The sequence below is a fragment of the Camarhynchus parvulus genome, chromosome 18, assembly GCF_901933205.1.
Source record: "Camarhynchus parvulus chromosome 18, STF_HiC, whole genome shotgun sequence".
Classification (NCBI taxonomy): domain Eukaryota; kingdom Metazoa; phylum Chordata; class Aves; order Passeriformes; family Thraupidae; genus Camarhynchus; species Camarhynchus parvulus.
This window is the reverse complement of record NC_044588.1, coordinates 8,660,712-8,685,956: the sequence shown is the minus strand read 5'-3', so window position 1 is coordinate 8,685,956 and position 25,245 is coordinate 8,660,712. Positions and strand designations below refer to the sequence as shown.

General features: G+C 41.8%; 2 protein-coding genes across 4 annotated transcripts in view; one reads left to right on the top strand and one right to left on the bottom strand.

Moving 5' to 3' along the window:
- Window positions 1-25,245, top strand: part of TBCD (tubulin folding cofactor D) — a 119,542-nt gene that overhangs the window by 91,669 nt on the left and 2,628 nt on the right. The window contains 12 exon segments of the mRNA XM_030962324.1: window positions 617-735; window positions 1,491-1,582; window positions 2,477-2,617; window positions 5,526-5,609; window positions 6,912-7,070; window positions 7,859-7,997; window positions 12,733-12,854; window positions 13,923-14,000; window positions 19,695-19,784; window positions 20,172-20,259; window positions 20,907-21,016; window positions 23,393-23,477. Of these exon segments, the coding sequence (XP_030818184.1) occupies window positions 617-735; window positions 1,491-1,582; window positions 2,477-2,617; window positions 5,526-5,609; window positions 6,912-7,070; window positions 7,859-7,997; window positions 12,733-12,854; window positions 13,923-14,000; window positions 19,695-19,784; window positions 20,172-20,259; window positions 20,907-21,016; window positions 23,393-23,477 (1,307 nt within the window).
- The window catches only part of B3GNTL1 (UDP-GlcNAc:betaGal beta-1,3-N-acetylglucosaminyltransferase like 1), a 107,817-nt gene continuing 104,306 nt past the window's right edge, over window positions 21,735-25,245 (bottom strand). The window contains exon 13 of one of the 3 annotated variants that reach the window (XM_030962326.1): window positions 21,735-23,761. The gene's annotated coding sequence lies outside the window, so the exon portion shown is untranslated. Of the gene's footprint in view, window positions 23,762-24,512; window positions 25,089-25,245 lie in introns of those variants that run through there. The other 2 variants (XM_030962328.1, XM_030962329.1) reach the window with 2 other exon arrangements.

The following is a 25,245-nucleotide window of genomic DNA, read 5'->3' as shown; positions in this document are numbered from 1 at the left end:
TGCCAGCACACAGAACCAAAGGGGGCATTTCTTCCTGAGCTTTCTCCTCCAAAACACCCAACTTCATTTATGAAAAATGATCTGAAAATTTATCCCTGTTTAGATATGATCTGTGTGTGTGCTAAAGCAGGACCCCAGTCAGGAGCTTTCTGAGGGAAAACTGTTAAAATAACTGATATTTACAAACCTGGGGATTCCCTGCCTAACACAGAACACTTATCCAGTGATAAAAAATGGAGACCTATAAATATAAAAAGAGCTTGCTCCCCTGTGCTTAGCCAGAAATTTGTGCTTGTACCTATTAGTCAGATGTCTAAAACTTGATAGCTCTTTGAGAAGTTTGTCTTTTCTCTCTCTGAAATAACAGGCTTAGTATAAATACAAAGTCCGATTTTTAGACAGAAAATATGAATTCATTCATGTAAAAGTGAACATTTTAAAATTTTTATCCTTTTTCTATAAAAAACTAAGATATTCAAAATTTTAGTTTAACAAATTACAAAATTTTCCAGCTGCTTTGTTTGGGGGATCTTTTCCTTATTTTCTTTCCTTAGCCAAAGATGAAATTTTAATGATGTGGTTCTTGCTTTTCACTCTGCAATTGTATTTTTTCCAGATGAGCTGGTGACACAGTACGTTTCAGAACTACAAAACTCAGAGGAAATGATTCGTTGTGGCTTTTCACGAGCTCTTGGGGCCCTTCCAAGATTTCTGCTGAAGGGCAGGCTCCAGCAGGTGAGAAAACAGGATCATTGTAATGAATGAGTGAAACCTGTGACAGTAATCAAATTAATAATAATGATCATAATTAAAGGTCTTTGTCAAAGGGGTTTGAATGCTAATGCACAGAAAATCATCATGAGTTGAGTTTGCCATAGTTTCTGATAATTAATGTTTAGTCCTGCTTTAGTGGTGTTAATGGAAAGCCAGAGGTTGGATTAACCCTTTGCTATGGGATATTGGTCCAAGGGAAGAGAGAAGAGAGGAGAGAAGAGAGAGGGGAAGAGAGATTTGCTACAGGGATTGAACTGAAACCCCTGGAGAAATTGAGATATGAAGCTACAAAGTGAAATAGAAATACAGATCTAGAATATAGATGTTAACTTTTAGTAGAAAATTATACCTAAGTGCCTTGAGCATCTAAAAAGCTGCAGCAGAGAGCAGAGGCCTTTTGCCCTTAGGCACAATTCCACAAAATAGAAGTGGTGTTTCCATAAGGTTACCCTGCCCCAGACAGAATGCAAACTTAGCCTGTTGTTCTCATTTTTTTGGATATGTTGTTCCCATAAACAAGAAGAACTGACAGAAATACATATGAATTTCTGAGTGAAGTTGTGTAAAACCTTACAGGCCTCTCCTGGTGAGAATCCAAACTCTGCTGCCTGCTTGGTTCCTTCATACAGGATTGAACTCATTTTACAATGGTATCTAAATTTAACATAGTAAAAAATGCTTTGGGCTTATATATCTCAATCTTTGTATTTTTTCAGGTTTTGGAAGGTCTAAAAAAAGTTACAATAATTTCTCCTGAAGATGTGAGCTTTGCTGAAGCCAGGAGAGATGCCTTAATAGCAATTGCAAAGTATGTTTCTCACCCCTGCTTGTGTCTTAATTTTAACTCTTTCTGTAGAAGCTTTCTCCATTCTGCTGGGAACTGGGAGCATGAGTGTTAAAATCACTTACACACATCTTGACTGCATATCCATTACTCAATTTATTTTTAATTCAGGAAATTACCACACACCTGACTATGGACTGCAGCTCTGATAGTGCTGTCAGGTTTTTATCAGTTAACTGACTACCTAGAGTGTATTGTAGTGTTTGCTTTTCTCATGGGCTGCAATTTAATGAGCTTTACTGAGGAGGAAGAATATGTGTTTTTCCACAATCTTAAAAAGATTGAATTGATTTAAAGAAATTTATTTAAAGCAATTTTTATTTAAAGCAATATTTAAAGCAATATTTTCTATTTTGAGTGTCACAGTGCAGTTAATAGGATACATTAATATTTTATGCTCTTAAACTGTTACATTGCTAAAAACCCTGTGTCTTCAAGGTAAAGAAGTTTAATATCAGGTTCAATGCACATTGTGTTGGCCCTTTGCCCTTCTTGGTGACTTCATTTTAAGGAGAGTTCAGGGACTGACAGATACTGAAGCAAGTTCATTTTTGTAGTGTTATAGATGTGAAAGCTTTTCTGGAGTACTTCGATTTTTCTCTGCATTTTATAGGAGAGTTTAATGTGAAAAAAAAAAAGTAAAGGAAGTAAAGCAACCTAATTCCCTGCTGAGATCTTAACTTTTCCAGTGTTCCTTTGAACCCAAGCACTGCTCAGCAACCCTCAGGTCAAATTCAGCACAGAAATATTCCTCATTCCATCTGTAGTGGACATTACCGGCGTTATGAATTTTATTAACCAACATAACAAAGCTTGCTCTTAATTGCCTCCCATCCCTTCTTTTTTTTTTTTTTGCAGGGTTTGCCAGACAGTGGGTGTGAAGGGAGATGGATCCCAGCAGGAGTTTGTGTGCAGGGATAATGTTGATCAGATTTATGCCACGCTGCTCACTGGTGTCACCGACTACACCACCGACAGCCGGGGGGACGTTGGAGGATGGTAAGGTGGGGTCAAATCCAGGCCAGCTTTGGTGTCCAATGAAAAGCTGATGTGTTTTTTAAATATCTGAGAAACAAGAGCTCCAAGCTTTTGGAGATTTGAGATTTTGGAGATTTGAGCCTAGGTAGGAATTACGAATGCACAGCAGGAAGAGAGGTAGAAAGTGAAAGGTGAGGCTGACAAGTTTTGGTTGTCTTTCCTCACAAATTTGGAATATGGGGACTGATCTGTTCAAAACTGAATTTAAGCCTTTTTCTGGTTCTGTGGGTCACATGAGTTCCTTTTAGTGAATACCAGGAATGTATTTAGTTGCAAAACAGGGATTTAAAGCATTACTTCTCTTTATTTGAAACAGCACATTTGGTCCTGCCTGATCTCTCTTGCTGCACGTTGCTGTTGTGGGGATTTTTTGCCAGGAGAGGGAGCAGCTGCATAACATGTTGAGAGGGATAAAAACCCAATTGTGCTGCAGCATCACCAAATCTTCTGTGAGTTTAGGGTTTCAATGATTTCAGATATGGGACTGCAAGAATAAATTATAAATCTATAGGAATACATCTGCTGATGGGAAATCTGTAGCATAGGTAGATTAATAAATTTAGTAAACTTAATAAGATTAATAAGATCTTAGTAATGCTAAGTCTATAGCAGTCCTATTTTCATGGCATTCCTCAGTCTTCAAGGTCCCCCTAATATACAAAGAAGATGCAGTGTGTGACACTGCATTCCTCTGAATGCTCCGTGTTCCCTCAGTCACAGTGATCTGGAAAGACAGATTTCAAATTTCAAAATTCCTGACTGTAGAGGCTCGTGTCCTTTGGGTTTGTGTTTCACTTCCAAAGCTCTAACTGGGGTTGTGTCAGCACTTAGTGATTGGAAGTTCCTGCCAGCTTTGAATGGGAGAGATCATGAAGAGTTCATGTTATTCATGCCATCCTGTAGAATTACACAGCATAGGAATATGGATTTTACAAACCAAACATTCTCCTGTCAGGGTGCTTTTCTGCACCTATTTAATAGCAAAATGTGCCCAGCCTGAAGTAGTACTTGTTAATAAAAAGCATTAAATTATCCTAATTCAGGAACAAGTCCAGTATCTGCAGATTTAAAATACTTTTGATGCTGTGTAGAAGCCTCAGAGCAGTAACACCAAGTATAGAGAAGCCATGAACTCTGTAAATGAATGTGATAGAGTAATTTTAATTCTTTTATTTATTAGCAGTTGATTTTGAGTGAAATGCTGGTTTTGAAAAGGCTGCTTAATTTTATTGTCTGAATCCATAATTTTAATTTGAAATGTGCAGGTATATGTTGCTTTTAGAGATGAAGAATCAGCCTTGGGTGATTATTTTAGATATGAAGAATCAGGCTTGTTTTTAGCTGTGGATGATAGTGTTTTTGTATGGTAATGAAGTGGTAAAATACATGTATTTGACCTGTCTGGCAGCTGCATGAATTATCTCAGGGTACAGAGATGTGTGTTCAGATTCAAAAGTGCTTTCAGCACCAGATACTTTTTTTTTTTGAGCTTCTTTGAGCAATTCCAGCCACAATCAAGTCAAGAAACATGTAAATCAGAGGGGGAAGGGGGATCCTGTCTCATGGCAAACTCTTGGCTGCTGAAGGTTTTGTGGTCTCTCTAATATCAGTGCTTTCTCATTCTGTTTCTTCTAAACCAGGGAATAAGATGGAAAGATATGGAGAGAAATGCTGTTTCTCTGGAGAAACTTTGTCTTTTTTGTGGAATTTTTGTCTTTCTTTAGTAGAGTCGTGGGAAAGTTTCACCAACTTTACTCTCCATATGCAAACTTTTCCTTTCTTTTGACAGATTGTTTGCTGGGACATGTCTGATCTGTCTACAGGTGGTAGACATGAATATCTAAGTCAGATATGATACAAAAAACTAGTAAAACATAACCTTGATGAAAGACTGCCTGACTTGTTTTAAGCTGCTTTGGAAAAAATGATGTAATTTACCTTTTTTACCATTATAACAAATGTCCCACCCAGTTTTAGATTGCACCTGCAAGTTGTTTTGGAAATCAGCAAGAGGAGTATTTCTTCTCATAGAAGGCTGCTGGGTCTTTTCAAATAGTTTTTTTTCCTTTTTTAAAAAATTATTACTGAGAAAGGATGACATTACTCTGAGTTACCATTTAGTGAACATACTGGGCCTGGTCATGTGCAGGGTCATGTCACCCACTGAGGTATTGCCCTTGTCTTCAGTTTTTTAAAAACTCATGGATTGACAAGACACGGTTTAAAACAGCCATACTGATGATTTTTAAAATTAAAATTACACCTTTTTTTTAGACATTTTGAAGGGAGAAGATCATTATCTAGATAAGACTCACTTCAAGCCCAATTTAGTGTTACTTTGGTCAAACTTTTCGTGAAATTAATTACTGTTTGGCATAGAGATTTAAGCTGCTCTGAGTCACAGCTTGTTTTTAATGTTAGGAATATTAAGCTTGAAAATTTACAAGAATGTGACAGTGTTCAACATCTGACTGTCAAAATGTGGGTTGACCTTTTAAAAAAATAATTTGAAGCAGACAGAGCACTTAAGTTTAAATACATCTACTTGCACATGAAATATTACTAATAATTATCAGTTTTAACATTCTTAAAATAAAGAGTAAGGCTGATGACATCTGGCTGGAATAAAAACCAGGCTGGTGAGGCAGGGGTGACTGTTGGACCCTCAGTGCAATGTGAGCTTTGTTTCACAGAATGGGACTGGGGGGGACACTCCTTGTCCTCCCAAAATATGGGAGCTGCTCTCAGAGGTCATTGCTTTTGGTCTTGTGAATTTGTGCTGGTTTCTTCACCCAGCTGATGAAATTGAAGGTGTATTTATTGAAATAAGTGCTGCTGTGGCTGCTCTGATCTGTCTGTGTCTCCACAGGGTGCGTGAGGCTGCCATGACCAGCCTGATGGAGGTGACCCTGCTGCTGGTGCAGAACGAGGCAGAGCTGATTAATGCCAGCATGTATGGTGACATTCATGTTCTGTTCTGTGTTTAGCTCTGGAGCTCCATCCAGCCCTGCAGGACACTCTGTGCTCCTCCTTTATTGAGTGTGACAGAGCTTTGACAGAAGTGCATCAAGCCATGCAGATGTGGAGGATGTTACATCTGGTTTTTAGAGGGAAAACCTTGTTGGGAGAGCCTGGGTGGCAATCCCACCTTGGAAATGCAGCACAGCTGTGGGATTTGGGCTAAACCTGCCACCTCTGTTCTGCTTCCCAAAAATGCTCACTGAAATAGAAAGCAAACCTGCTGCTTATCCAGAGTGTCGCATTAATTTCAAATGTGATCAAATGTGAGCATGAGTTTGGATTAGTTTCTTTGCAAAATTATTAGTAAGGAAATAAAGAAAAAGAATTTACACTGAGCTCCTGATTTTTAATTTTATGATATGGTACTCCTAATAATAAAAGAATTAATAATAAGTACATTTTTAAAACATACCTTGAGCTGCAGCAAAACTTTCCTAATAGTGCTATTGGTTTGTAGACAGAGTGTGCCAATGGTTAGGTGAACATATACATGGTTTGGTATTTAATTAAAAACCCCCAAATGTTGAAGGACACCTAGAAGGAAAGTATTCTCTAAGAACACACTGCTCACTAGTGCCCATTTTCAGGGGCTTCCTCCTGTTCAGCTGTTTATACACAGATTGTCCACGTGGAACTGAGAAAAGCATTCCTGCCAGCTGGATCCCATTTTGTCAATATTCTGGGCCTTGGTGTAACTGAAGGAATTTTAGCTGGTTTTACTGTCATTAGTGGGACGGAGTGTTGTAGCTGTGAGTTTAGTTGTGAGCATAAACCAAATAGGATATTGTTAAAAACTAGCCAGAATTGAACTGATTTACTTGGGGTATATGAGATGGAGGAGAGACCTTGTCCTCTGCTACACATGCGGTTTTCTACTTCAAAATGTGCTTTTCTCAAAGTTCTGCTCTATTTCCATCTGAAATGTAGCAGTTCAGCCAGGCCATCAATCACTCTGTTATCTTTTTGGATGAAGGGTGGGGCAGTATGTGTAAAAGATGGATAAAATATTCTGTAACATATTCTGTCATGCTGTTTTTTGGTTGATTGATCATGATAAAGCCTCATGACTCTATCACCATCTGGATATCTTAAATCACTTGTGTGTTCATTCTGAAGAGTTAAACCAGAATACTTCCCTAGCAGGATCATTCTTATTCATTTAATTGAAACATTTTAAATCTAAATACATATTCTACTGCTTAAATTTTCTGATTAATTGTTTTCTTCTTTATAGCTGCAAGCAGATTATGTGCTGGCTGGCTCAACAGTCAGCTGAAAAAATAGATAAATTCCGAGCTCATGCAGGATCTGTGTTCCTTACTCTTTTGCACTTTGACCATCCTCCAGTTCCACACATCCCTCACAGAGAAGAGCTAGAGAGGATATTTCCAAGGTAAGGTATTGAAAAATGTCCTAAACCAATGAAAGTAAAAGATAAATGCACACAGTTACACCTAAACCAAGCAACCTGATGTAATTTTTATGCCCAGTATGTGTATAGAGGAATATTTGGTGTTGTCAGGATTTCATTGAATTGACCTATGAATATGCATGAATTTTTTTTTCCTCAGTTGGAAAACATTAATCATAATGATATTTTTTAATGAATTCTATTGTTTTAGCCAAGCTCTAGTTGCAGTAGTTTTCCAAGATGGACTTTCTAGTTAAAGCAAGAGTGAGAGCAACTCATTCCTGAGTGGTGATTATGGTACCTGATGGGTGTGAGGAACATCCAGCTCTGTGCTTGGGGGATCCTCAGCCTGCTGTGATCCTCAGCTCTGTCTGTGAGGCTGCTGATCATCAGCATCATCAGTGCTGGGAGGGTGTGTTGGCCTTTCCTGGGACAGGTCTGTCCTTGGATCAGCTGTTGAGTCACTGGTGGTGGGAGAGAACACGGTGAAACTGCAGAAAGACGCTTGTTTTGTGAATGTAGGCAAAAGTTCCTGGGGAAAGGAAAGTGCAGTTCACATCTTCCCTGGATCAGAACAAGGGTTTGGAGATTTCTCCACTTCACTAGCAGTGGCTGAAGCTTGGATTTGTATTTACCCCGTATGCCCAAAGACCAATGTTTGATTTGATATCTAGGTAATTCAGACACCTTCCTCCCTGGTGTGGAGGAGCAATGTGAGGAGGAGAAAAGCAGTGCACCCACACAGGATGATTCTTTCCCTTCCCTTTCAGGTGGCAGAAGGAGACGCTGAACTGGAACGCGGCGTCGGAGGCGTTCCCTCGGATCACGCAGCTGCTGGGGCTGCCAGCCTACCAGTACCACGTGCTGCTGGGGCTCTCTGTGTCCGTGGGGGGACTCACAGAGACCACGGTGAGACACCTCTGCTTGCACACCCAATGGCTTTCTTGGCTTTCCTTTTGAATTGTCGTTGTCTTGACTTGCTCTGTGCTGGTTTTCGGCTTCTTTTTTCTACCTCTGTCGAGGTCGGGGTTGAAGGCATTTGAGACAATTGTTCATGTTCAGGCTTAGGTTATTTCTACTGCAGTTCGTTATCAAGGCACAAAAATGGCTAACTATCTCTTGTTACAAGGTCTTTTAAGGCTGAACTGTCCAATTAAGAAATGACACCTAAATTATTTTCACTTTTAACCCAATAACCGATCACTCGAAGTCCACAATGGGGACTTCTCTGTCCAATTACAAAATACCACCCAAACCCATGAAGAAGAACAAGGAAGTCTTCTCCAAGGCCACAGGTCAAATGCAAGTGCTCTCCTGGGAGTCAGAGTCAGCTCTGTCTGTGCTTGGGGGATCCTCAGCCTGCTGTGAGCCTCAGCTCTGTCTGTGAGGCTGCTGATCATCAGCATCATCAGTGCTGGGAGGGTGTGTTGGCCTTTCCTGGGACAGGTCTGTCCTTGGATCAGCTGTTGAGTAGCTACTGCTTTCAGACCTGATGGCCTTCTTGGTTTTCCTTTCTAAACTGTCATTGTCTTGACCTGCTGAGTGCTGATTTTGGCTTCTTTTTTCTGCCTCTGTCGAAGTTGGGGTTGAAAGCGCTTGAGACAATTGTTCACATTCAGGCTTAGGTGATTTTTACAGTCTCACAGCAGTGAGTTCTGCAGCCTTTCATTAACAAGGCACAAAATGGCTAACTATCACTTGTTACAAGGTCTTTTATGGCTAAACTATCTAATTAAGAAATTACACCTAAATTATTTGCACTTTTAAGCCAATAACTGATCACTCAAAGTCCACAATGCAGACTTTTCTGTCCAATTACAAAATACCACCCAAACCCATGAAGAAGAACAAGGAAGTCTTGTCCAAGGCCTCAGATCAAATGCAGTGCTCTCCTGGGAGTCAGAGTCTGTCAGCACAGAAAGTGTAAAATTCTCAGCATCCAGAGCTTCAACAGCTGAGTGTGCAGGGAACAAGGAGTGAGGGTGCTTTGTTTGTCCTCTCCTGGACAGGACCTGGGAGTTCCAGTCCCACAAATCCAAATCCCAGCCCCACAAATCCCAGCCCTGTGCTGACTCTCCCAGCTGGGATCAGAAGCAGTGCAAGGGGATTGCTGTTCTCCAATGGGGTGAAATCCCATTCATTTGTCACCTGATGCAAGGTGCTAACTGGTAGTTGTCTGTAGGTGTTAACACTATGCACAGGTTTCTTTTTTTAATTATTTTTGATAAATTTTCTACTAAAATACCAATGAGATGACAAAAGTTCCATTACAAAGAAATATCATTCAGATGTCTGTCTAAATCCTCTGAGCTTTGCAATCCTTATTTCATTCTTCTGGCATGAACCATCTCTTTATCACTGACTTTGGCAGTCTGCTATGCTGCCAAATTTTTCCCTACTTTCTTATAATTTTAGTGTATCCTTCTGTCCTTTTATTACAACTTGCATTGGTAGTTTCAGAATTCTTGGTTTCCAGATATTTGGCTTAAAACGTTTTTTTGATTTGTTGTAGCCAAAGATGTAAAATATAAGAAGACAATTTTGGGGATAAGGACATGGTTCAATATGATACCACAGAGGAACATCAGAGCAGTAACAGAATATTTTGGACTGTCAGTTAAGTCTTTAAATCCCAGTGGGCCTGTAACAGGAGGAGGAGGCTGTGAGTCAACACCCCAACAGTGGTGAAGAGTGTTTCTAATTAAGATTTCCATCTCAAATTAAGAAAACCAGTAGAAAAGTGCTGGGAAACAGAATTTTTGTGAAGGGGGGAGCAGCTCCTGCTGGGTCACAGCAAGAAGGAGTTAAAATCACCTGAAGCTTGTCTCCCATGCCTTCCCCTGGTCAGCCACAACTTGCCCAAGTGATTTTTTTTTTTTTTTTTTTCTGGTGCTGTGGGTTCTGCTCTTGGGATCAAGATATATCTGTGAGCCTTTGGGCTGGGGGAGCAGAGAATTCAGTGTCTGTGCAGTCTCTTGTGTTTAAACCAATTCTGAGCATTTGAATGTTTCTAAAATGGCAACTAATTATATGGCAAGGTCTAATTTAGAACTTTGGAAACATGTGTGTGTTGGTTTGTGACAGTAATTATCAGATAGACAGTGTAACTCTTAACAGATTTCTTTAATAGCAAACATGCACATGAAATTCAGCTTTCAGTCAAGCACAGTTAATTACAGGAGGCTCCACCAAAACCAAAGTTATTTGTCTAAGTAAAAAAAGAAGGAAAGTTTTGGAGAAACAGACATTTTGGCTGCTATCTGGGGTCAGAGGAAAATTCTTATTCAATATTTTAATATTTTTTTTAAACTCCTGGTTGCATTTAGTTGTGAAAAGTTGGAACAGTTCAGTTACATGCAGCTCCCTTCCCTTGTTACCATCTGACAGCGTGTTAAGGGAAACCTTCTGCAGTGTTCTCAAACTGTGATTGTGAAATGTTCACTTTTCTGTGACCCTCCAGTTTTTCTTTCTTTTCTGGCTAAAATATTCTCCAGGGCTTTAGAAAGAAGATGAGCTAATTCTCTCTTGAGTCAGCTAGAGAGGCAAGGGAGGGCACTTACACTTGGGTGTGTATGTGTGTGGTGAATTACTTTTAATATCTAAAATGTGATATAGGAATTAGAATTGATGTGTTTTACAATGACTGGTATTCAATCTACTCTGTCAAAGCCTGTAGCATTCTTTGCTCAATATCCAGAGACTGATTTAAAACATTAATAGACAATTTTAAGAACAATTCTATTAAGTCCATATGAAAGAAGCAGCTTTTTAAAATTGTGGATGGGGGAAAAAGATTACTGGAATATGTGTTCTTGCAGTGATGTGTGTGTTCTTGTGACTCTCTTCCCTCTCACTTCAAAAATATCTGTGCACATGGACATGTGGACATGGAAGTTAGAAAGAAGATTTTTGTATATACTGCAGGATAATCTGAGTTCAAATGTCAGTTTGTCTTTTAGTCATCCCAGGGAATCCACAGGAGAAAGGCTCTGTTGTAATTCCGTGGTCAGGGGCAGTTTGGCTGCCGCTAAAATTGCTCTGCAGTATATTTAGCAAGAGTAGTTCTTTGTTTGGCTTTTTAAAGAGATTTTCTGGACAGAGCCATGTGGGGTCTCTGAAGTGTTGTGGTGGCAGTGGGGCTGCTGGAAGAATTGCAGCTCAGGCATTGGAAATAATCTGGAAAAACAGAAGATGTCATTCCCTGTGGGATTTGGCACTCTGCTCCATCACCGTGGTTCAAAGGGCACTTTCTCTGTGTAAAAGAATCTGCTAATTATACATCTGGCCCACAGTGATGCATATTTCTTATGGCTGCATAAAACCCCTCAGTCTGTGGAGATCAGATGTACAATGCTGGTCTTTCTCCAGTGCACAAACCCTGCAGTTGCAGGAGTCAGGATATAATTTTGATATAATTTCATTACTGTTGAACTACATTACATTCTAAATTTTGTTTAAGCACAGAATGTCCTGTGATTCCCTTTCCCCCTAAAGAGTGAAGATTTTATTTTAAAATGGTATAGAAATTGTAAGTAAAGCCTTAAAAATAAAAAGGAACAACATATTCTGAACTCTTGAAGTTCCTCCCAGGCAGTAGCAGAGCTGTGTTACTGTGTAGATCTCAACAAACAAAAATATTGGGGTGTTAGTAGATTATATTTTAAAACATCTGGTTATTGGGACAAATCGTATGCAAATCAATGCATGTTTGGTGGAAGAAAGAGGCCCCAAATCCTCTTTTCTTGGTTGAGAGTTCTTGAGCAAAATACACTTGAGACCAATTCCAGGCATTCTTTTCTTACAGAGAAAAATAGTGTGAATTATGCTATTCCTGCTTCATGTAAGGCATCGCTGCTGAAAGTACAAACCAGAGCCTTGATGTATTTCATAAATACTACTTGGGAAAGTCCTGGTGTGCTCCTTCACCTTCAGAGTCATAGCAGTATTATTCTCTGAAGCTTAAAAAGGAGAAAAACCCGAAAGTTTGCCAACTTAAAAAGGAAAAAAACCCAAAAGTTGTCAACTTAAGAAGGGAAAAAAACCCAAAAATTTTCCAGCTTAAAAAGGAAAAACCCCAAAAGTTTGTCAACTTAAAAAGGAAAAAACCCCAAAAGTTTGTCAACTTAAAAAGGAAAAAAACCCAAAAGTTGTCAACTTAAGAAGGGAAAAAAACCCCAAAATTTTCCAGCTTAAAAAGGAAAAAGCCCAAAAGTTTTCCAGCTTAAAAAGCAAAAAAACCCAAAAGTTTGCCAACTTAAAAAGGAAAAACACACAAAAGTTTGTCAACTTAAAAAGGGAAAAAACCTAAAAATTTGCCAACTTATAAAGGAAAAAAACCCAAAAGTTTGCCAGTTTAAAAGGCAAAAAACGCCAAAAGTTTGCCAGCTTAAAAAGGAAAAAAACCCAAAAGTTTGCCAAATTGAAAAGGAAAAAAACCAAAAACCCCAACTTTCCTTGGAAGTGGGTTAGTGCAGGTAAGACAGCCATGGTCTGCTGGGTTTTGCTGCTGCTTTGTGCCCTTTGTGCTGCTGGAGGGATGTCCCAGGGCAGCCGTGCTCAGCTGGAGGGCAGGGCAGTCCTGGAGCCCCTGTTTCTGTGGCAGTGGCTTTTTCCTGTCCTTCACTGGAGGTTCCTTGTGTTGCAGCTCAGGTACTCTGCCCAGAGCCTGTTTGACCACATGAAGAAGATCCAGAGTGACCCCAGTGCTTTGGGGAGTTTTTGTGAGACGCTGCTGAAGGTCTTTGAGGACAACCTGAGGAATGACCGGTAAAGCTCGTCCTTGGCTGCTTTCCCTTTAACCCTTCTTCCCTTTCCTTCCCTTTTTTCCCTTCCCTTTTGCAAGTCAGATGTGTGGCACATGCAGTGAATGCCCAAGGCTCATGAATTTGCTTTAATAGAGATGTTGGTACAGCAGGACCTGTGGTAAAATATGAAACCAAGGAGTGATGGCAAAATATTTTGCACATTCAACTTTTTAAATCATGGATGGGTTTGGGTTTCAAGGGACTCAAAGCTCATCCCATTCCAGTCCCCTGTCAAGGGCAGGGACACCTTCCACTAGCCCAGGTTGCTTCAAGCCCCATCCAACATGGTCTTGGACACTTCAGAGGATGTGACACAGCTTCTCTGGGCACCCTGTGCCAGGACCTCCCCATCCTCACAGGGAAGAATTTATTCCCAATATCTCATCTAAACCTGCTCTTTTTCAGTTTGAAGCCATTCTCCCTTGTTCTGTTGTATAAATAAAACAATAAATATAAATATATATATACATATAAATATACATATAAATGTAAGCAAATTAAATGTAAATATAAATAAATATTTATCTATATACAAATATATATGTATAATGTAGAAATACTAATTTATATTATTATTTATATTATTTATATTAATGTATAAATAAGATACTGTTGTATTTTTATTTTGTTTCCTGTCTCAAGTGTTGAAAACATGGCCATGGTTATTCCAGCTGACAAGTGTTGGTTCATTTGGTGCTCTAACTTCTGGTGCAGTCAGTGGAATACATTGTTCATATTTTAGAAAACAGATTAATATTTTCTAATACTGTCAATTGTGTTTTCAGGACCCTGCAAATGTAAAGCAGGGGTGTTGTTAATTAGGTTTTTTTTCTTTTTTGGCTTGGAGGGAATGTCCCCATTCAGCCAACACACACAAGGTGCTGAGCAGCCCTCCTCTGTGTAAATCAGAGTTCTAGTTTACCTGTGTGTAGGTATGTAGGAAGTTTCCTTCCTTGCTCCTGATTAAAAATAGTATAAATCTGTATGCCAAGCAGCGTGTTTACCTTGTTGAATCATTTTCTTTCCTCAGGGTGTCTGTGCCTCTGCTGACAATGCTGGACCAGATGCTGGCAAATGGCTGTTTTGATATGTTCACTGAGCAAGAGAAGTAAGTTGCTGGAAGTTTCTTTAGTTTATTTCTCACTGTGCATCAGGGTTCTTCAGTCTTGCCCTGGCTGCTGCTCTGGGGGTGCACAGGGCTCCAAGTGTGAGTCTATACTGCAATGCTTTAGCTTTCCCTAAGTTAAACAGCCTTGAAAGGGTCTTGACAAAATCTTTGAGTCTCTTGTCTGTGTAGAAGTTTGTTACTTGTTCTCTGTTTGACAGCCAGGACATTAATCAAATTAAATTTGCATGTTTCACCTGGGATTCTTGGACCAGTATCAGATCCATTCTTCATTTTCCAGCTTCCTAAATCCCTGCTGGTCGGAGCACATTCCTTGCTGTACTGGGAGCCCTGAGCACTGGCAGTGTCCTGTGTGGTGCTGCAGAACCCTCTGTGCCTACAAGCTGTGGCTCCCCCAGTCCCACTGCTTTGCTTAATGTGAATATCTCCAAAGATGTTAATTAAGATTCTAATAATAATAAAAAAGGCATGTCCCAGCTCTTCCACCCTGAGCTCAGTCCTGTGGAAAGTGTTCAGTTTAGGAACAGATAAATGTGAGTGAGATACTCCAATGTGAAATCATGGGGTTTTGCAGATGTTTCAGAAAAGAATTATTTGAATTTCAGTAATATTAAAATCTATTCCACAAGCTATCCCAGGCAGCATCTTGGCACATCTGCAGGTATTTACAGAATTGTGCAATGTGGATCCTGCAAGCACAGGTACTGCATGGGGAACTTGTTGATTCAAGAACTGCTCACAGCAGATAAATCTGAAAAGCCTTCATCATTCTGAAAGTTTGGATTGAGCCCACTCTTGTCTCAAAGTGTGGTTTTAGATAATATTTCTGAAATTGCACTTGGCAGTCCCTGTTTGAATGAGAATTTAAAGTGAGTCAAGGACAGATGGAGTGGATATTGTTCAGTTTGATAATTGTGCCACTGATCTGGGGCTTCCACACAGGCTCCAGCCATCCCTGCTGGGGAAGGTGAGAGATTATGGGTGGAAATTCCTGTCAAAGTCTTGTCTCCCAGGTCACTGAACAGAAACCAAGAGGTAGCAGCAATTCCTTTGCTGTGTGAGTGACTCAGCCTCAGCCCTGTGGTGCCATTGTGATGCTTTGTGTAAAAGCCTGAAATAAAATCCAGGGCTATTATGGGGGAAAAGATTTTGAAGCTGATCCAGATGTATTTGCCTCCAGTTTGATGATGAAACCAAAAAAGAAAATGAATAATGAAGCAGCCAAGTGGATCATGCTGATGTCAAGGGAGTGAAATGCTGGCCTGGGGTGCAGAACTTGTGACCATGCAGAGCCAGGAAGGGCAGAGCAGGGGGGAGGTGGCAGGCAGTTAAAAGATGGAGAGTTTAATTCCTGCATGTGTCAGATTTTGGGAGTGTAGGTTCCTCCTGGTGCAGAGCTGGCCATGGGTGAGTTCCTGTGCTACTTCACAGGGCTCTGCCATGCTCTGCGTGTGGATCAACACGTGATGGAGGAGCCCAAAATTCCCTTTCATGCATTTTGTTACTCTGTTGGGTCCTTTGGGTGTAGTTAGGGATGGATCCACTGCTCCAAGGCCTGCCTGCCCCTGCTGTTGGATGCCACCTGCTCCTTTCTGAACAGAAAGTCCTGACTTTGGGTCTGCTCTCTGAAATGGAGCCATTTACTCCCTTTCCAGAGCAGCCTCCATAAAAATGTGTAAGAACATTACAGGGTGGATGGGAAAATGGAGACCCTGTTTGGGGGCATGGAAAGGCCACATGTGCCTGCAGTGTCAGTAGAGTGTGCCTGAAATACAAGTTGAGATACAAGCATGTATCTCATGTATTTTTCCTTGGGATGTTCAGCTCCCATTTCATTTCCTTCCCTCGTTATTTTTTTACCATGTTGGGCTGAATGGAGTTTCAGCAAGGGAATTGGCATGTAGGATGTCTGTCAGGATTATACCTAAACCAGCCACCAAATAGGCAACTGCTGCATTGTAAAAAAGTGTTTGCAAATGCATTTTGAAGTTTGTAATGGAAACTGTGTGCTCTCCCACACGTTTATTTTCTAACAAAACATCCACAGTCCAGAATGGGTAATACCCAACAGTGCTTCATTTAACCAGGATTAGGAGCAGGATCAGTTTGACCCTCGTGAGTGCTCCAGTTAAAACCAGTTGCCACAGGGTGTCACTCCTGCCTTGCACAGGTGGAACCCACCAGGCATTTTCCTGCCTTTTCACACCCTGCAGCTTGTACAGTTTGGAATATAAAGCTCAACATTTCTGGTGTGGTTCTGCAGCTGAATCTCAGTGTTGGGGAAGCTCTCTGTGGTTGGTGTTTGATCTCTGTGCAAAAGGACAAGTGAGCCCTGGGTGTTCCTGCTCCTCTCTCCTGGTTTGGATGTTTGTGCTCAAGGGAGGTGGATTTACCTTGTGCAGAGCTGGCCAGCAGGGATGGGGAGTGTGGGGTGAATATCTGTCCTGTGGGGCTGGAAATGAATCAGCTTGTGTCACCAGGGTCACCAAAAGGCTTTCAGAACTGCCTCGTCTGTTGTGCTGGGCTCAGGGAAAAGAACTGCTGCCAGGAATACTCCAGTTGTTATTTCCTACCTGTCCTGAGGTGACATCAACCTGCTTGTCCCTCCTGCAGACAGGAATGGTTTGTGGCACTGCAGTGAGTGGCACTGGAGAGCTGCTCTGCCTGAAAACTGCCTTTCTCCCATGGGCTTGAGGGATTTCCTCAGTCCCACAAGTTGTGCCAAAATAGGAAGGGAAGGGAGGGAAATAGGGAGGGAAATAGGGAGAGAAATAGGAAGGGAATAGGGAGGGAAATAGGAAGGGAATGGGGAGTGAATAGGGAGGGAAATGGGGAGGGAAGTAGGGAGGGGAATAGGGAGTGAATAGGGAGGGAAATAGGAAGGAATAGGGAGGGAAATAGGGAGGGAATAGGAGGAAGGTTTCTCCTGGCAGCAGGGCAGGTGGGTGCTGGGCTGCAGTGTTGGGGATGCTGCAGCATCACTGACTGACTGCTGCTCCCACCAAGCAGGCCAGCAGAGCCCTCAGCTCTGTGCTCACACAGCCCAAACCCTCCTGATTCCATCCCAGGGCAGTTTGTGCAGCTGCTCTTGTGGCAGTGCAGGGAGTCTGTGGGCTGGAGGCAGCGGGCACAGCTTGGAGCAGAGCTCTCAGGAATGCACTTTGGGCTGCTGGGACCTCTCCAGTGGCTGCCCTGAAAGCACAGAGGTACCTGGATGGTGGGGGGACCCTTGAGGATGCTGAGGACAGAGGAGAGTGGCAGAGCTGGCATTGGAGTGTCACTGCTCACAGCTCCTGTGGCTGCAGGGTCCTGCTGCTCAGTGGGTGAGGGATCCCCAGTGCTGCTGGGGCTGCCCTGGGGGCTGCTGGCTCCTCAGAAGTGTGGTCAGATGGGAATAATACTCAGTGCCATGAAAACAGAACAGCCTTGGAACGGCAGCTCAGGATCTTGTGCTCTCTGGGGTAATAAATGGTAATAAATGGCATTTCTCTCTCCTACATGTATCTGCTTCACACACTAACAGAAGCACCCATGTATTCTGTTTTTTTTTTCTGGTGATCTTGCAGTGCTTTAAGGAAGTCTGTGTCCCCATTGATCCCCAGCTGATAATTTCCATGTATCCATGATAATTTCCATGTACCCATGCTCCCCTGGATTGGTTTTTAAGCAGTTTTACTGCTCTTGCATGAACAGCTGTGCAGCAGGGAGCTGGCAGGGGCTGGTGGCAGCTCCACCCTGGCAGTGGCACTGCTGAGACCCAGCTCACCTGGAGGAGGGACAGCAGCACCTCTGGCAGTGCCACGTGTCCCCAGTTCACAGAATGCAGAGAGAACTCTCTTTCCCCAGGGCTGATGCTGTTCCTGCTGGCACAGTGCCCACACAGGAGAAGGAATTTTCTCAATTTCCTTTACAGAGGCCAAGCTATTTGAATCATTTGAGATCACACACAGGTTAAGTTTGGTTATTGCAAATGTAGAATTGGCAACCAACAGAAAGGAAAGTGCATCTGTTTTAAACACAAAATGCTGCTCATGAGGTTCCATGTTTTAAATTTGTTCCAGATGCTCTTGTTCCAATTGGTCTCTTTGTTGCTCCCCTTCTCAGTGATGTCCCTGCTGTTCAGCCAGTTTAAATCTCACCTAATTCACTGTATGGCCTGGCCTGTGCTGAGAGGCAGGCATGCACTGCAGGGATTGTTATTAGCTCTCTACACAGGCAGTTTGTGTAACTGGGGAGGGAGAAGGAGAAATTCCACCAAGGTAAGACAAAATATACCTCAGCATTCAGAGAGCTCTTCCCTCACCAACCCAGACAAATCCATGCCTGTAGACACACACAGACTCATTCATGCAGATGTCTGTTGTTCTGTTATGTGTAGAATTCTTCACCTCAGTTTACCATGGTTTGGTGTTCAGGTTTTTTAAATAGTTCACTTTTTGCCAGCACGTGCCAGGATTTTGTTACAAAATTTTAAAAAGTCATTAAAAACCACCAACTCTTGTCTGGAAAACTCTACAGAACAAGGCACGTTACCTTAACAAAACATCTTGGCATTCCTATAAACATCTTATTTTAAATGTTCTGCCCTTCAACAGATGACAGTACCCAGCTTTCTTCAGTAGTTTTTATCCACAGCTCTGAATTGCAGTAGCAGAAAATGAATGTTACTATTTTTGCTTTCTGCTTTCCGTACACAATGCAGTGAGGTTTCCAAAATACACAGCCTAGAAGTTATTGTGCTCACTAGACAAATATGAAATAGTTTCTTTTGCATCTATGGCACTTCAGCCTTGAGTGTGGCAAGTAAAAGATTAAATAATTTGAACTGAAATAAAAGCATTAGTCCCTCTTTCCTTCTCTTTAATAGATCCTTGGAATAACTAACAGCACTTGTGTTTGTACGAGTGTCTGGGAAAGAGCTGTGAGAATCACGTTTCCCAGACTGTGTGGAAAAAGAAAAGAATTTGCTAAATATATTTAAAGATGGCTTCATGGCCTGTCCACGTAATAGAACTGTGAGCCCTGTGTTTAATTACGTTGTCTGGAATCACTGAAGGAATTTGGGCTGTGAAATGGTGCAGGAGCTAAGAACAACATTCATCCCCTTTTATGTAAATTTGGTTGGAGACCTTAGGGAATGACCATGATGGTTTGGGCTGTAAAATGGAGTAGTTATGAACAACATTCATCCCCTTTTATGTAAAGTTTGGTTGGAGACCTTAGGGAATGGCCATGATGATACACAGACTGAATAACTTATTTGGCTATAGGATAATGCAATTCCTGACATGGTATTTCTGATCATTCCACACTGCTTAAACACAAGCCAGTTATCCATGGACTGAACCTGTTTGGCTAAAAAGAATTCACTCCTCAGCACACAGATAATAGCAATGTAAAGAATTAATAATCATTTATTCCCTCTCATGTTAAAAAACAAGAGAGGGAAAAATTATTACTAATTATTTAATAACTGAATTATTAAATAATAATAAGGCTCAGGAACGTGGTAGCCAAACTCCCCTGAGCTGCTGGGGGGAAGCACAGAGCAGCCTGCAGTGTGTCTTGCCTTGCCTTGGAATGTTAGTTTGGCATCCTGACAATCATGAAATGTCTTTGAAATTCTGCTGAAACCTTCTGCTCATCTCTTTTTCTTTCTTTCTTTCCCGTTTTCAGCCATCCCTTCCCAGTGAAGTTGTTCACCCTCTGTAAAGAAGAGATCAAAAGGTCCAAAGACATCCGGAAGCTTCGCTCCAGCATAGGAGTGTGAGTTAATGAAATCAATCTTTTCTCCCAGAAAGTGAGGAGTATTTCACTTGCCAGATGGAACAGTGAGGTCTGGTTCATGTGGAATTTAAATGGAAAATACACACAGATACATGTGATTGAAGGTTGTGGGAGTCTCAAGGTTCTGGATGGTTGAAGTGAAACATATGATGTGGTGAAGTTGAACAAGGTTTAAAATTTTATAGTCCTAAAGATGCTTAAAGGGAATAATTTGCTTTTTCTTTGTAGAGAAAGAAAAAACATTAATCATTTGCTTTTTCTTTTTCCCCTCCCTGCCTTTTTCCCAATGTCCATCTTCATCCTAGTTCTCAAAACTTACTTGTGCAGTTATAACACAAGATCTGTTTTTTTTCTGTTATTTTCTAGATTTTGTGGCCTGATTCAATTTCAAGGAGACATGAGAGAAAAAGTTTTCTTCCAGTTGTTTCTCCTCCTTTGCCATCCCTTCCCTATAGTAAGTACTGAAGACTTTGCACATTGAAAAAATTGACAAATGAAAAATAATTTTCTAAATTATTTTACAAATGAAAAATAACTCAAACGTGACTTTTGGTGCCTTCACTTTGTACACTAAGTCTGAGATGCAGACAGTGTGCTGAACTGTTGGTAAGAGAAGAAGACTGAAAAAACCAAAAGTGCCGTTCATCTCTCAATCCTAACACAGAACTTTTTAGGGGTCTCCCCATCAGGGGGATCCTTGGAGGGGGTTTCTGCTGTGGGGCACTGCCCGGGCTGCCCAGGGAATGGGCACAGCCATGAAGCTGCTTTGGACACAAGGACAGGGTGTGACTCCTGGGGATGTGCAGGAGCTGGCCTGGAGGGTCCCAGGAGCTGGCCTGGAGGGTCCCAGGAGCTGGCCTGGAGGGTCCCAGGAGCTGGCCTGGGTGATCCCAGCCTGGATGATCCCAGGAGCTGGCCTGGGGATGGTCCTGTGCAGGAGCTGGTCTGGGTGATCCCAGGAGCTGGCCTGGCTGGTCCCTGTGGGTCCCCTGCCCTCAGCAGCCCCTGTGGCTCTGGCCTGGCTGGTCCCTGTGTGTCCCCTGCCCTCAGCAGCCCCTGTGGCTCTGGCCTGGCTCTCTGCTGCCTCTGCCCTCCCTGCAGATCAGGAAGACCACGGCCAGCCAGGTGTACGAGATGCTGCTGACCTACAGCGACGTGGTGGAGCCAGCCATCATGGAGCAGGCCACGGCCATCCTCAGTGACACCAACTGGTGAGTGCAGTGCTGCCCCAAAATGCCCCTGGAGTGACCAAAATTCAGTGCCTGTGAGAGCTGTGATAGCTCAGGTCCAGCTCTTTCTTGCTTCCACGACAGCAGTGCTGCAAGGAATTCCTCTGGTCTAAAGAGCTCTCCAGGATCCTGGCCCACTGGAAGGGGATGGATAAAATCACCATTAGATAAAGTAAAATAGCCATATTTTTCTAACAACATAAAAAGGGAGGAAATCTTGGAAGTTTTCCACGAAGCAGAGACTGGGCTGTGCAAACAGTCAAACTTCAAGTGCACAGACAGTTTCTTGGCATTTACGAGCACTGGCAGGATTTGGGGAAAGGAAGGATCTCTGCAAGCTGGAAAACAACAGAATTAGCAGAACAGCTCAAATCTCCCATGAAATGTAATTACTCAACATGCTACAAGCCTTGTATTCAAGCAAAGATTTGGAATTGGAGCAGTTTAGATGTTTCCCAGGATAGGATGGCATGAATTAAACAACCACTTCATAGAATGTATTTCAGGTTTTTTTTTACTTACCTCCTTCCAGGGGCAGGGGAAGAGGGTCCTGTTCTTCGTGAGCCTCATCCAGTGACTTTTAGAGCAAAGCAACCATTCCATGAGCACCTTTGCAGTGACAGGAGCAGGGAACCAGCATTTTAGCACTGGATTTTCCCCTTTCTGCAAATTCTGGCATTGGGCATTATTAGGTGGGCAGGTTTGAGAAAATACAGAATTTGAAGATAATAATTATTCATTTTGCTGCCTCGTTAAACATTTTTCCTTGTCACAGACCTGGCCCATGCAGCTGCCCCAAACAGCATTCACAGAGAACAGACAAATATAGAAAAATATATAATTTATTTAGTCATTCTATTAAATGAATTTTGTGTTGACATTTCATGGAAATAAATTTACCCCAGACAAGCTCAAAGAACAAATACACCTTAAGGATGGCTGACAGAGTTCAGATTGCAGTTACACTGTTTGACTTTTATGTAGTTTTCAGTTTATTTCTGTACTTGAGCTTAAAGAACTTTATATTTGTGAAAAGAAAGCTGAGTTTATCATTAGGAGGGGTGGCTGCTGCTCTTTTTTCTGAATTTTCCAGTACAAAACTGGAACAAGAGTCTCAGGTTGGAAGGAGTGGTTGCCTGCAGTGCTGCTGTGGTTACAATTCCTTGTTTAATGCACATGGAAGTTCAGGATTGTGTTGGGTGTGACTCAGAGCTCCATTAGCAAACCTGCATTTAAGGGCAGGCTTGCTCAGGAATTGCAGAAGGAATTTGTTAGCTGACACTGCAGGATGAGCTGAGTGCTGTCACCAGGGATGGTTCCAGGGCCAGCACTCACAGTGGAACAGGAAAAGCAGTGGAGTTCAGCTCTGCTCATAAACAACTGTGTTCCTAAATCAAAGCAAAACACTTCCCCAGAAAAACACTCCAGAGAAATGAATATTCTGTTTTCACCCTGTCATTTTTAGGGTGTGCCTGGCTTGTTCTGGCTTGGAGCAAGCCCTGAGTGCCCTGCTGCACTGTGGCCACTGCTCTGAGATGAAAGACAAAGAGCTCATTTACTCAAAACGTAATTGTTTTATCGTGGTAGATTTGAGCTATTTACAGAAAAAGAGATTTGAAGTTGTTGCTGAGTGTCACAGTGAGCTGCTTGTTTTCCTCAAGCTCTCCCAGTGCTCAAATAATCAGTCTAAATTCTGAATTACCCTAAGTATTAGCAGCAGGAAGCCAAATGGGAATTTGAAGGAGTATGGTAATTACTGGGATGCACATATTTTCCTTGTTGGGACTCCAGAGACTTTATCATACAATTGTGTCATGCAGAGTTTAAACAAATTACTCTATAAATACTACACTGTGTTTAGCCACAGGAAACTTTCCAGTGGTAAATAAGACAAATTGTCCAAGGTGTGAAAAAAAAAGGTTGAAGTTATTTATAACTCACCCTTTTTTGTTTTTTCTTTATAGAGGGTCTTCTCCAAATCCAATCACTTTAGAGAGTAAATTAAATGAACTTCTATTCAAAAGAGTTGTTCAAATAAGAAGGGTTTTTTAATATAAAACCCTATAAAAGAATAGTCTTGGACCTTTTATTAGCCAGTGGCTAATATTAGCTGAAATTAGACATTTTATTAGACCTGTGGCAGATCTGGTGTGTATTTGTGGTTTATCTGACTTAGGGTGGTACAAAAATGGTCCTTTAGCCTTCAAATGTGACACAACAAAAAAACCCCTGTCATTTGAAATGTGCATGAAAGGACACCCCCATTGTGGTGCAGGGCTGGCAGGGATCACTGAGGGAGTTTTGTGGATGTTTTATGGATTTCTCTGAATTAAGTGGAAACAACCTTTGCTCTCCCAGGGAAGCAGAGCTGCCCGTGGTGAGGGAGAGACGAAACTGCCTCTGCGACCTCATGAAAGTGCCCAGACCCCAGCTGGTGGCCAAGGTGAGGTGGGAATGTGCTCCAGGGGCTGCTTTTTTCATGGAGGTGTCCCTGAGGATGTTGGCAGCCAGCTGCAGAACACGTGGGATGGCTGGAGCTGCTGCCTGAGGCCCTTGCAGCCCCATCCCAGAGCGCATTCCAGGCTGGCAGCGCCACATTCCAGACACAGATGTGCAGCCCCTGCTCCTCTGCCCTTCCTGGGGAAGGGGAAAAGACAGGAACTTCTCCATTTCAGCAGCAAGATGATGACATGAGGTGGTGCAGACCACAGCATTGCAGCACTGCCTCTGTGGATGGATAGCATACAAAACCATAAAGTGTATATATATACATAAATATATATATATATATATATGTAAAATGTATCTTTTTAGATAGTTTGGACATGCCCACCCAGCTCAGTATTTCAGAAGTACAGAACTTTCTGCTTTGGTAGGGGTTCTAGAAGAGGTTTTTTAGTGTTTTAAAGAATTTGTGTTACTGTGTAGATATAAATATTTATCTTTCTTTAAAGAATCATACTTCAGACACTATGAATACCCTTCAAAGACCTCCTGCTGCCTCATAGCAGTGTCTTCACTCATTTTCCAGTTCTTACCATCTGCTTCTAGTACAATTTTAAGAAACCTCAGCTAACATTTTTATAATTCTGAAAAACAAGAGTCTGAACCTCCTGCCCAGCAAGGAGTTGTTTTCAGAACAAAAACTGAGCTGAGTCTTGCTTTTAAAAGTTTTCTAATCAAGTAATAGAAAGGTTATGCTCAAAATAAGAAATCTTACAAGATAAACTCTCAGATCTCAAAAAACTCCTTATTTTATTATTTTAATCATTAATGATTGAAGGCTGAGAGAAGACTGCTACTTTAGGAGAAAACTGTCTCTAAGATAAACAAAATAATAAGAAATATCTAAAATATTAAGAAAAAATAATACCTAAAATATCTAAAATAATAATAACATCATAAAAATAAATAATAACAATGTCTAAAATAATTAAATAATAAAATATCTAAAATAACAAGAAATATGTAAATACATCTAAATCCAAGTATCTCCAAGGGAGCTGGTACAGGTGGGATCTGGATGTTTTGGAACTTTACCTCCTGATTCCCTGCACATAAGCAAACATTCAAACAGAGCTGAGCCTGCAGCTCAGGCTGCCCCTGAGGAGGGGCTGTCCCTGTGTCCCCTTGTCCCCAGTGCTGCTCCCAGCAGTAGGAGAAGCCAGAGAGGAGCCCAAGCATGGCAGGATAAAAAGAAGCTGAAGTTGGCTTCAGCTGAAATTAAAACTTTCTACTCCTTTAAGTTTTGTACAAATAAAACTTGCTGGTGGGTAGTTCAAACCATGGGGTTAAAAGGACTAAATATTACAGCTTTATATTTTCTTTTCTGTTTGGGTTAGTTAATTACAGAGCTGGGAAATGCCAGGACAGCAATGCCACAGGGAACTGCAGTTCCCCCCAAAAAATGGCTCAAAATCCCAAATTTCCCTCCAGAAGAATTGAGAATGGGAGGGGGGGGGATTTTACCTCCTGCCTGTTGTGCCTGAAGCCCCCCAGGATGGATCTGGAATGGTCTTGGGTCTGGGGTTACATCTGGGATCCCAAATCCTGCCTGGGGAAAATGGGGGGGTTTAGAGGGAGGGATCTCCCAAATTCCTAGGAAAAATGGGGAGTTTGGGGGGGGTTCCTCAATTCCTATGAAAAACAGGGGGTTTTCCCCTCAAATTCCCAGGAAAAGCAGGTGCTTTGGGGTTTTTTTCCCCTTGTTT